The following is a 12,352-nucleotide window of genomic DNA, read 5'->3' on the forward strand; positions in this document are numbered from 1 at the left end:
GTCTCTGAGGCAAGTCCTCCACTTTTTATTCGACAAAGATTTTGGCGGGATTTTTGTGCCCATTTGTGGGGTGTAACTGTGAGTAACCCCTTAAGAAGCTTACATTCAATGTAAGATAATAAGGAAATAAATAAGATAAATTCAGATGAGTCCTGAGGGCGGGGGAGGGGGCTGGGGGGGGGGAAACAAGGTAAAATGGTCACGTGACAGAGTGGCCACGTGGGAGCAGCGCTGTTTTAGATTGAAGGGAATTGACACGAGACCCACTTTCTTAATCACTAAGACTGTAAATCATCCGTTTTGGTAATGAGCTTTAAGAAACCAGCCACAGGTTAAATATCAGTTTTCTTCTCAACTTCTACAACTGTAATTCTACTTCTAGAGCATCCGGTCTATGTGGATGCATTCATAGTGCATGCAGCAATGCTGCCCTCTGGTGGTAGTGAGTTAAATAGCATGCCAGCTTCCCTGGCAAGTCTTGTTTCAACGGTGTGCTCTTTACTGGTGGGATTTATTTTTAAAAAATAGATGTCTTTTTAAGATTGCTTTTTAATTTAAAAGGTCTCTACAGTTATGATTCACTTGAAAATTTTATTTAGGCTCAAGTGAATGCTTGGGCTGGTTTTCTGTGTTAAATAATACATAATTGAAGGAAAGATTACCTAAGAAATAGGAAGAATTTAGCTGTCTGGTGAATTAGAAAGAAGATTAAATGTCACTAGGAAAACAAGTCAGACATGGTGAATTGCTAATAACAGAAGTGTGAGAAATATGGAACTTGTTGATCAAAATATGTATTGCTTTAAATTCCCTGCACCAAAAGGCTCGTTTGAAACAATTTTTAAACACTTCTTAGAACACCTTTTCAGCAGAAAACTGTTATTTTTTTATTTTTATTTTTTCAACGTTTTTATTTATTTATGGGACAGACAGAGACAGAGTATGAACGGGGGAGGGGCAGAGAGAGAGGGAGACACAGAATCGGAAACAGGCTCCAGGCTCCGAGCCATCAGCCCAGAGCCCGACGCGGGGCTCGAACTCCCGGACCGTGAGATCGTGACCTGGCTGAAGTCGGACGCTTAACCGACTGTGCCACCCAGGCGCCCCAGCAGAAAACTTTTAAAAGATTGTAGTTTGGCATTTGAAAAGACAAATGACAGTGTTTAAGAACAGTGAACATTATCAGAACTTTATACTAAATAAATTTCTATTGAAATGTGATCATGTTCTTAAATTTAATATTCTAAGTCTTTGGTCTCTTCTCACTATCAATGAAAAAAAATTTTTTTTACAAGATGAACATTTTATGACTCTTTTCTCAGTCCTTTATTAAGATATCTTTTTTTTTTTTTTTTTGACTAATGGTTTTCATCTCTAACACTTTGACTTAAATAACTTTTTTTTTCACTTTTTTATTTGAGAACATGTATATGTATAACACCCATTTGAGAAAGTATTTAGGTAGCTGATAGTTACATTTTTATAAATCCAGGAAAAATCTCTTGTACCTAGAGCCTTCTTTTCTAGAGGTAGCTCTTTCCAAGACCCTTGATGGGGTAATTTATCTCTGGTTTCTCTGGTGGTCACCTCAGAGTCAAATTCATAAAGATTTATAGCTGCACATATTTCTAGTTGGATCTTTACCCACTGATATATGCAGTTTTGAATTATTCACGCTCCACGGTCTAATCATTATGTGCGGTTTGAGTGGGGTTAAAAAAACACAATCGTGTAATTTGGTTTTGAATGCCCCATAGTGATTTCATAGTCACGCCGTAAATCACGATAAATGGTCTGAAATTATTTTTGACCAACGATAATGTGGGTGGAGCAATTATGTAATTTAGCCGGACGGTATGGGTTCCTGTTTACATTCCTTTCGCAGAAAGATAGAAAAGATATCCGGGAATTATTTCATCTTCCACCATATTTTGCTGGATAGGACACTTGAAGTTATATGGTCTCCATTATGCTTAGCTTGAAGCCATTCATGGAATATCCTTTTATGCAGGTGGGCTGCTAAGGATTACAGGAACGTCTTTATAAGGTCACATTGTGTTCCGGCTTCGAATTGGCAGTATTGTGTTAATTGAATCACCACGCATATAAATATTTCTTTAATTACAAAATAGGACTGACATATTTGTCTACGCACACACATTGGACTTCAGTGGAAAAGTGGAAGCCTCTATGTGCGTTGCGTGTCCCCTTGGTATTCTAATAGGTGGACTTTATGTTCCGTGTTGCAGAGGAAAACAGCCAGACCTTTATTTGAAGGGATGCCAGGCTTTTCGAGCACACATATGCGTGTATTTTGTTGTTGTTAGTTGCCACTCGGTGTTTCTCGTTTAACTTTGACTTTGTACCACCCTCACCCTTGTTCTTCACGCGTTACATGTGCTGTCTTCTCGTGACGAGGAGAACTTACTGTGGGAAAAACTAGGCCTGTGAGGGGTCATCTCTAGAGTTGTTTTTTACCTAGGAATAAAAATCAGCATGCTGTTCCCTCATAGTCTACGAAACTGAGTCACCTCAATTGTGCTATTTTAAATGTTCAGCGTAATTTCTACCTTAATTTACCTACGATGAGCTTGACCTTAACCCTTACAGAATTAAAGGAGGCAAGTCTTGACATATTTTATTTTCTCACTTCCAGTTTGTAAGTGTGGTGGAAAATGTTTGTTGAAGAGTGTGTTTGGGATTCCTCGTCTTCCTTTTGGAATCTAAACTAATTCTTGCTGGAAGTAAAATCCTCACTCTTAGGATCATTATTGGTTTTCTTTTTTTTTTTTTTTTTCCTTTTCTGTTTATTTATTCATTATTTATTTATTTGTTTATTTATTTATTTATTTATTTATTTATTTATTTAATATAATTTATTGCCAGATTGGCTACAGTGCATACCGTGTGCTCCTGGTTTTGGGGGTAGATTCCTGTGATTCATCGCTCACATACGACCCCCCAGTGCTCGTCCCCACAAGTGCCCTCCTCAATGCCCGTCAACCCCTTATTCCTTTTCTAATTCTAACTCTAGTTCTGACTCACCTTATGCATTCCGTCTCTTTCTTCCTGGTCTTAACAATCAGATATAAATATCAGGAAGAAAGGGAGAGAGTGCATAAGGTGAATTTTATAAAAGCACGCCATTGCCAGAGGTTAATGAGTATTCAGAATAGAATGCGGCGGGGTCAGCGAGGATTCACAGTCCTGTGGCTTCTCAGTTAGGCTTGGTGCAAAGCCTTTTCAATTTAGTGGCTCCTTTTGATGTTGCATAGAACGTCTTGCTATGTTCCTAAAAGGCACGTTGATGACAAACTAGTGATCATTCTGCCGTAGTCTCACTAATCTGTTTGCTTCCTTGGCATGTTCACCGTGTATCTTGCGTTAGCGTGTTGCTTTCTATGACCATTGAAATTAATAGGCTAAATTCTGCCTTTCCTTGGCGACCTTTTAGTACTTTCATAATAAAAGAAGTGTTTCCCTCCGTCCACAGGTGCTGCTGTTTTTTCAAACGAAGGAAAAGGAAAACCATACAGCGCCACAAATGACTCTGGACACAGACAGATCATGGGGAGTTACTTACGTGTTCATCTGCTGTCTTGTGATTAAAAATCATCTCCGTAGTGACCACATACATTTTCGAGGACTCACTCGTAGAAACAAAAATGTCATACATACTTTCATACTTCATTTTGTGGTTGTCTTACATTCATATTTTTTTCTAATTTAACTTTTATGGAAGCTTTAAAGTTTCGTCGAAACATGAGTGCTTTGCCTGTCGATGAACGGAATGGACCAATGAGGTGGTGTCGATGAATACCTTTCTGAGGACATTTTTCAGAAGCTCTCCTCCTGTTGTAGAAAAAGCAGTACAGTATCTTCAGTGTCAGCCAGTTATATACCTGATCTGGTTTTTGATAACTTCTGTAAGAGCATAATCAAACAGGAATGTCCCTCCTCCCCCACCGCCCCCCCTCCCCCCCGCCCGGTGGATAGTGCAACAGAGAAGACACCGTTGCCCCCAAATGTAAAAGAAGTTATTTTACGGGACGTTCCTTTCTTGTGTGGCATCTGCATCGATTTCAGTATTACTGACGGTACGGCTGTGCGTGAGTCATATTAACATTCTCTCTGTGAAATCATGGTACAGTCACTGCCCAGAGGTACTGAGGAAAAACGCTCTCGGGGTGCGGCCGATGGTAGGTGGTAAAATGGAATCACGAGTCGCGTGGTAAATACGAGCTCTGCTTTTGTTGCACCACTTTGTGAAGTTCAGTGTTGCTGAAGTGGCAAAAGCGCTTTTTTTTAAAAGAAAAAAAAAAAAGCAAAATATTTGTATAATGTAACTTTATGCTTCCAGATAATAATGTATGTTAGACAGCAAGAAGCGAATACTTTGAGAAATGAAATATGTTGGAGTTTTGTTTTTGTTTTCGTTTTTTTAAATACACTAAGGAGAAGAAATAAATGTGAATCTCATCGCGATGTGTAAGGTTGAAGTCTGAGGAGATCCCACTGAAGCCTCCTGCTGAATGATTACACTCTCCCTTAAGCAGAAAACTTCGATGTGCCATGCAGTGATGTCTGTTTGTTAATTATTTGCTCTTTGATTTAAAAAAAAAAAAAAAAAAAAAAGAAAGGACCCCCAGCAATAAAGACTGGGTCACTCTCTTGCCCTCTGTGCACATTAGCCTCTTGTATTCAACTTTGCCGGTTCTCTGGAATTTTCCTACCTTTTAGTATAATTTTGATGAGTGAGAACTATTTTGGAAAGGATGGGTCAGGTGCTTTGCCTCCACAGTCTGTTGAAGTGCCTGCATATGAACAAAGTTAATCGTTCTGCACAAACAGGAAGCCCAGTCTGCTCTTTTAAGTGTGCTTTGTTTGAAGCCATAAAGATACAGGTGTATTTGGTCAGAGTCTGCCAGCCAGAAGTTTCAAGCAGAGTTAAAACAAAACGACTGGCCAGAAAAAGAATCATGTTTTTCAGATCGCACACTCACCTTTCATTTATGAAATTGTTACTTACTCTTCCCACGCAGCCCTTCCTTTGTCTTCGGGCAGCATGCCTTCAGGCGTGCTTATTTATTTTTCTTGTCGCAAGGTAACACTTAAAATGTGTAATGAAAGTAAATAAATTACATTTTTGACTTCCTTATTGCATTTACAGGGATTTGATTGTATCCGTAATTTATTTTTCTTAGCAGCCACAAGGTCCGTGTATCGTTTTTGCTGAATTAGGTGCCCACACAGATACCGCAAATCGGGACATTGTTTATCATCGTTGCTCTGAATCCTGCGATCGTTTCAAGTTCTTGATTTGAAAGGCCCACGCTCAGCCTAGAAGGCATTTGCTGTATAGTTTGGTCAACAGTTAGTTCTCCATTCTGTCTGTCTGTATACTGTCACGATGTCTCAAACGAGAGGAGTTCCATACTGAGGTTTTCTTTTCGTTTTGCCTTGAGCAACCTAGATGGATGTTTTGGCCGTTATAATGTGAAACCACTTCTTTCTTTACAGTATTTGACCAAATTTGTGTGTCTATGATATTTGTAAATACATGCGATACCTGTATTTCTTATCATAAGCCTATTTAGTTTTATTCTCAGTAGGGTTTTTGGACTGTACAGTGTTTATATGATCTGAACTCCTTATACATAAGAAGGTGTGTATATTAATCCAATTATGGACTTAAAATATTTTAAAAGTATAAATACCCTTATTTGCTGCAAAGACCAGTGTGCAGACCTTTGCTTTCTAGCAATATTGTTAAGTGCTCCATTTTAACGCCAAGGAGAGACTCTTCTGGTGACACAAACTGGTCGGTAATAGGTGATGCAGGTATGTTCAGGTTAAGCCAACAATGTTTTGCATTTTTATGCTTCTTTTCTGTCAACACTAATGAAGTCAACATTGCCTGAATGTCTGAATAATGAAACACATCCCTGTTTAAAAGTATGTAACTGAAAAAGAAATAAAAAATAAAGGTAGTTTTTTTAAACTTGCTTTTCCCCCCCTTCCTCTAATCGTGGGTATAGTGATGCTACTCCTACGAATGTAAGGTAGGGATTGAAAATCTCCCGATTTCCACTTAGTTTCGCCTGTGTGAGACGCAGAGCCGAAGGGAGGGGCGGGCTCTAGGGGTTTGCGTCTCTGTTAGGATTTTGCCTTGTTGGAGCCCCATCGTAAGAAGTACATACCGGGGAGTATCTGAGCTTTGTTTAATGAGAGTTCCAGAAAAATCCTTCTACACTTCCCTGAGCCACTTGATAGAGCACTTAATTAAAACTAATGCCGCTAATAAACCAAGGAAAAGAAACAGAATCGTTTTATTCCCTTTTAAAAATGAAGTCATACTCGGGTGTTCACAGAAATGAAACATCATCCGTCCAATTTTAAGTGGATGACTGTGTCACTGCAGAGGGAAAGCACAGACCTGTGACAGCGTCTCACAGTTTTGTCTTGTGCCTGGTGCTTTAAGGAGCCTCCCCGAACGGTTATGCATGGTGCCGGGCTGACCGAAAGATGCTGCAGGTAAGATAAGGCAGAGCAGCACACACGAAGCACCAGCATTCGGAGGCAGTAGAAGCAGCTGGAGAAGAGAGCCGGTGGTCAGAAGGCGCTATGTAGAAAAACCCGGTTTCGGATGGGGGTTCAGTCTGAACGATCCCGCGAGCTGAATCTGCCCGCACCTGTGAATTGCCTGTGGCTTACGCAGGGGGGGTGGACGTTCTCACACGTAACTGAAAAGACCGGTGCGAGCCCTGGCTTCAAATGTACTTGATCCCGGCGGAGAGTCAGAAATCGGTCCCTCTCCGTCTCTCTTTGGTTTGCTCTCTGCTCTGCTGTTTTCATCGCCAGGGAGACTCTCCCTGAGTGGTAGTAAAGCGACCCCCCAGCAGCTTCGGACTCGCGCTTTCTTGGTAACCTCAGCCAACACAAAGGGCAACTTCTCTGAGCGGTTGCGACAGGATCCTAAGACTGACCTTTATTGCTTGATTGGTTCGCAGGCCCACCCCTGAGCCAAGTCCTATGGCCAAGGGAATGCTGTTTTCCCACCGTCAGAGGACACTTTGGACTGAGAAGTGAGGTCCGAGGAGGTGTTACCCGAAGGGAATGGAGGGCGTTGTTGCCGGAAGTTTAGGGTGATCGGAAGCCGCGCAGGCGAAACCCACAGATCGTCACCGTTTTGGTGAGAAAAAGGAAACTGCAGCCGGAAGGCACCCCTCGTGATTTTAAGTTAGAAAAACATTTTTATTACTCTGAGTGTGTTCCTAGAAATTACACGTAGTGAGTGAGTGCGTTTGAAAAACGTTCTAGACTCAGGTAAAAACGGAGGTCGTAAGTACCTTAAATGGGGTGTTTCTGTTCTTGCCTCGTGTTTGAGGGTTTGTGCTAGAGCTGGATTCGTAGAGTCAAAAGCTGATTTTTCTACGAAGAGTACAAATAAGTGGAATTATAAAGTTCTGCGGACATTCAGGAGAACTAGTTTCTTCTCTGCCTGCGTCTCAGGCAGAGCCGCCTGTTACTTTCTGAGGAAATTTACTTCGTGAGAATACGTGGGTCGTAACCACATATATACTTTGTTACGTGTAGAAGTATTATCCAGGAGTGTTGCTGGGATATTAAACTGCTTTTGCTACGAAGAGCAGTTGTTCACAGGGATGTTCACCATATCACAATTGTATTTAAATGTAAAAACCCCCCCCCCCCCCCGCACTGCTCTAGACTGAGGGTTGGCACATTTTTGTCAAGTTCAGGCTTCGTGGGCCAGGAGACAAAAAAGGATCTCCTATACTCCTGTAACTGGAAAGAAAACAAATTTCCACGAATTTTTCTATTGATGAAATCCAAACTATATATTAATACCCGAGAACACTTTTTTTCTTTGTAATACAAGTTTACTAATGATAAGAGCTGGGTTATTTTGAGGGGATAATATTTCACTTAATTGGGGTTTGAAGTCGTGGCAAATGTTCATCTGTGACACCGATTCGTAATGGGATTTTACCTATTTCCTGTTTGAAAATGGCTTCATGCAGGTCGATAGTACCAAGTAATGTTATCAGTCCTCACATGTATGATTTTAATTGAGCGGATTTATCATTTGGAAGGTATCTGTGGAATTCCATTAGATTCCACTTTTGACATTGGCCTTTTGGCGTATCATTCCTTTGCACATATAATCGCCTCCTATTAAAGGCTAAGTAAATGTTCTTCAGTGCTACAATTAGATGGCTTTTGAAGATGGGAATATCCTTTGAACTCACATTGAGACCCAAAAGTCCGGCTGGAACTGTAGCTGAGTTTGGAAAATAGATACACTGCAGATTTGTGTGGGAATGGACCTTTGGCTGCATTTGAACTTGTGACAGCGTGTGGGAAGTTGGGTCAAGCAGGTTGACACCACTTGTCATTTACACGTTAGCCGTCCCCACATTGACTTGGCTGCGTGCGGTGTCCGTGTCATGGAAGTGCTATTCTGCCTTGTCACTTTCAGTTGAGTTTATTGAGAAACATGATCACATCTGCAGCACAAGCAAAATTCAGGGTTCGTGTCTAATAGGCAAAGGTGGCGCTCGCTCAGAAAATTTTGTCCTGGTCCTGAGCGGAAAACATCACTGTAAAACTTGACCACGGTCATCACAGTGCTGCGTCGCTGGGCAAGTCAGGATACTCCGTTTATATTTCTGACAGAACTTAATGGAAGTGATGATGGCTTAGACCACAGGGCTGAATTCACTCTTGTCTATACTCGTTCAATAACACGACAAACGCACATATTTTCCACAGACCACCTGCTCACGAGTAATATAAAACATATACATGGACCTTAAACATTTTACAGTTTTACAAGCTTTGTAAATGTGTGCAGGATACCTTTTCCACTCCACACATTTTTACCGCCAAGCGTTTGTGGCCACACATCTTAGCAGATTCCATTTCATTTTGCACCGAATGGGTGTTTTCTCAAGTTCCTTAAAAATATTCGTTGATACAGTTGCTTCACAGAGGCTGTTCATAAAGGCTAGTTCTTGAGTCACTGCACGCTTAGCATTGACTTCTCTAGTAAACAAAAACTGGGCAGTGTTGAGAATGTCTGTTGACTCATCAAAGCTAAGGACAACTGCTTGAAATCACTGGCCTTGGTTTCTGGTTGACTGTCGGTGACTTCGAGGCTTTGAAGTCACCTGTTCTTGCTGGAAAGCTAGCGTTGAACAAATTTATTTTCTCTGGACATACTTTCCGGCTCCTGCAATCAAATAAAGTTTAGCCCACCATCAATAAACAGCTCTGTTTGGCTAACAGTGAACCCCTGGGAAGTAACTTCGCTTGGCTGCACCCCTTGTCCTCATTTTTTGTGTCTGTGAAGGAATTCTACTGTGATGAGCTATTCTGTTTTAAGTCTTCTAACTTTTCTGACCGTGGCTCTCCTGTGAGCCGGGGGATATTGCGATGAGTGCTCAGTCTGATAATGTCACGCTAAATTGTATTCCTTTCGCACAGCTAAAGTGTCATTGCATAATAAACACGATGCTTTGCCATATAATTGTATAACAGGTAATCCACATTTCACTGTGCCTTACAAGTGCTACACTTAAAGTTCACTCTACTTTTTTTTTACATGATTAATATGCATTAGTAATAAAAAATAGTACAATGTCTATGTGACAATATGTGTGGCACTTGAACTGCTGTTGAATTAATAACTGCATCTTTGAGATTTGTAGTGTGTTGAACAGCAGTGTGAAACCATGAGAATACCACATATGGTCTCTGTCACGACTATTCACCTCTGCCTTTGTAACATGAAAGCAGCCATAGACAATATGTAAATGAATGAGCATGGCTGTGTTCCAATAAAACTTTATTTGTGGACACTGAAATTTGAATTTCATATAATTCTTACGTGTCACGAAATATTCTTTGGATTTTCTTCAACCTCTTGTAAAACTAAGTACCACTGTTAGCTCGTGGACCAAATCCAAGTAGGAGGTGGGCTGGATTTGACTTGCAGACCATAGTTTGCCAACCTCTGTTCTAGTCCACATTGGACAGATTTGGCCCCTTATCTTGTTATCTAATTGAATGTCCCTACTTACCAAAAGAGAACCTATCTTCCCTTTGTAAAAGGAAGGGCCATTTGGAAATAGCGTCAAGGATTACGATGATGCTAAGAGGCACCCCAGTGCATATGGGAGTTGGAAACAATGTCAGTGACATATCTGGCTCCCATATGAAGTTAGATGTTGAAGCAGGAAGGAGCATGAATTTTGAGATCAGACACATTTAATAGGATTCTCACTTCTTCGCTGAACTCCTCAGAACGGTGGCAGGTTATTTGAATTCTTTGCTTCGGTGTCCTCACCACCAACTGGAGATAATGCCTTCTTCCAGCACGGCTCTGAGGCTCAGCGGTAATATTTATAATAGCTCTTAACGCAAGGTACCTTTCACCATCCCCCTTATAACAGTTTAAAACTGAGCAACACCTTGATTTCTCATGCAGGGAATGTGCTTCTGGTCTTTGAGACGGGAGTAAGGTCTGGTGTTTATCAAATTTTGTCTTGGATGGAAGCCATCATTCCTATCTCTTTAAAAAGACTTGCCACCTCATCCTGTCACATCACGCAGTTGGCTCTCTTGCCTCACTTAATGGCATTGATAAATTCAAAACCGTCTACGCTATGCCTTTGTTGATAAAAATGTCAGGCTGCAGAGAGCCAGGACACAAAGCCGTGTCACGTGACTGTCATCATCGCTTAAGGTCAGTATCCGTTCACTGAACCAATAACACAATCTCTCAGCATGCCAATGTATGATACTCCTCCACCAGCTTCTTACCCATGCTTTGCAGAAATCCACGGGAAGAGTTTAGTTTATTTCTTTTGTCCCATCAAAAAAAAAATAGGAACTGCATTTACTCTGTTAGGACTTTTCCTGGTCAATCCACGTGTACTGCCAATCACCATTTCTGTTTCTACTGTTATAATTTCTTTTAATGTTTATTTTTGAGAGAGAGAGAGACAGAGTGTGAGCAGGAGAGGGGCAGAGAGGGAGGGAGACCCAGAATCCGGAGTGGGCTCCGGGCTCTGAGCTGTCAGCACAGAGCCCAATGTGGGGCTCCGTCCCACGAACCGCGAGATCATGACCTGAGTCAAAGTCAGACGCTTAACCGACTGAGCCACCCAAGCGCCCCTCTATTTCTAATATTATAAATTGCCTTTTTAAATAATGCACTCTGAATCTTATTTAGGATCAACAGTATCAGTGTGTAGCTGTATAATGCACCTTTTTCTTTTTTTTTTTTTAATAAAAATTTCATTTCCCATCTCCATTCTGTCTTGCTCCGTTTACCACCTGCACGGTCTCTCGGTATGAACTCTCTCCAGGTCTGAAGACTTAGTTCTCCTTTTTAAACATCGGTTCCTGTGATGGCCTTCATTTCCTTCTTGCCATATCTGCCCCCTTAACTTTCCTGGCTGAAGGTTATTCTTGATGCTTAAAAAAAAAACAAAAGTAAGGGTTGTAGAAAAAAATGTAATAAGCGAGGCTTACATTCTCTTTGTCCTCCTGTGGTAACTTTTTCTTCATCCAGCTCGACACACGGTTTCCAAAACCCTTTTTTGTTGTTGGCTTTAGTCTTTATTTTTTGTTTCTTTACAAATCCTCAACTAATTTCGAAAACCCCAACTGAGACGTTACCTTTTCTCATATTCATTTGCTATGCACGCTGTTTCATCACTGGTACGGATTCTTCTAAAGGCTGAGCTTGTCAGAAGAGACACTTTTTTTTTTTTCACGAGCTTATTCCTTTTCTTTCCTTATCAGGACCATTTTTAATAGCAGAACTGGAATCGCAGTCTTGAGCTCCCTTCACGAGGCATCACACATCTTAACATGAGATGCTCGCATTCTCTCCAGGTGCTCGACACTTCTACTTTATCATTCAGTTCCTTCTTGCTGGTCCTTTTTGCTACCTTTGCTTCGATTTTTGCTACCTCTCCTTGCTGGGAGATTAGGTTTTCGGCGTATAAGAAAGTGGTCAGATGCTCTGGTTTTAGGGGACAAAAAAGATAATTGTTTGGACTTTTGGTATTCTCTGTCACGGCGAAAGGTTACGTGTCCCTATTCTGTGTTCTTTTATTGTTGAAAGTTTATTTATTTACTTTTGAGAGAGGCAGAGACAGCGTGAGTGGGAGAGGGGGCCAGAGAGACAGGGAGAGACAGAGAATCCCAAGCAGGCTGTGTGCTGTCATTGCGAAGCCGGATGCGGGACTTGAACTCACCAACTGCGAGATCGTGATCTGAGCAGAGACCGAGAGTCAGACGCTTAACCGTCTGAGCCACC

General features: G+C 41.3%; 1 protein-coding gene across 9 annotated transcripts in view; it reads left to right on the forward strand.

Annotated features, from left to right (window-relative positions):
• The window catches only part of CSNK1G3 (casein kinase 1 gamma 3), a 107,033-nt gene extending 101,032 nt beyond the window's left edge, over positions 1-6,001 (forward strand). For all 9 annotated transcript variants that reach the window (XM_040444343.1, XM_040444348.1, XM_040444342.1 and 6 more), the window contains one exon: positions 3,494-6,001. In XM_040444343.1, coding sequence (XP_040300277.1) covers positions 3,494-3,548 — 55 coding nt within the window. In that variant the 3' untranslated portion in view covers positions 3,549-6,001. The remainder of the gene's footprint in view (positions 1-3,493) is intronic.
• The last annotated feature ends 6,351 nt before the right edge of the window (positions 6,002-12,352 follow it).

This window comes from Herpailurus yagouaroundi, unplaced genomic scaffold (genome assembly GCF_014898765.1).
Source record: "Herpailurus yagouaroundi ecotype Mexico unplaced genomic scaffold, PumYag 192, whole genome shotgun sequence".
NCBI lineage: Eukaryota > Metazoa > Chordata > Mammalia > Carnivora > Felidae > Herpailurus > Herpailurus yagouaroundi.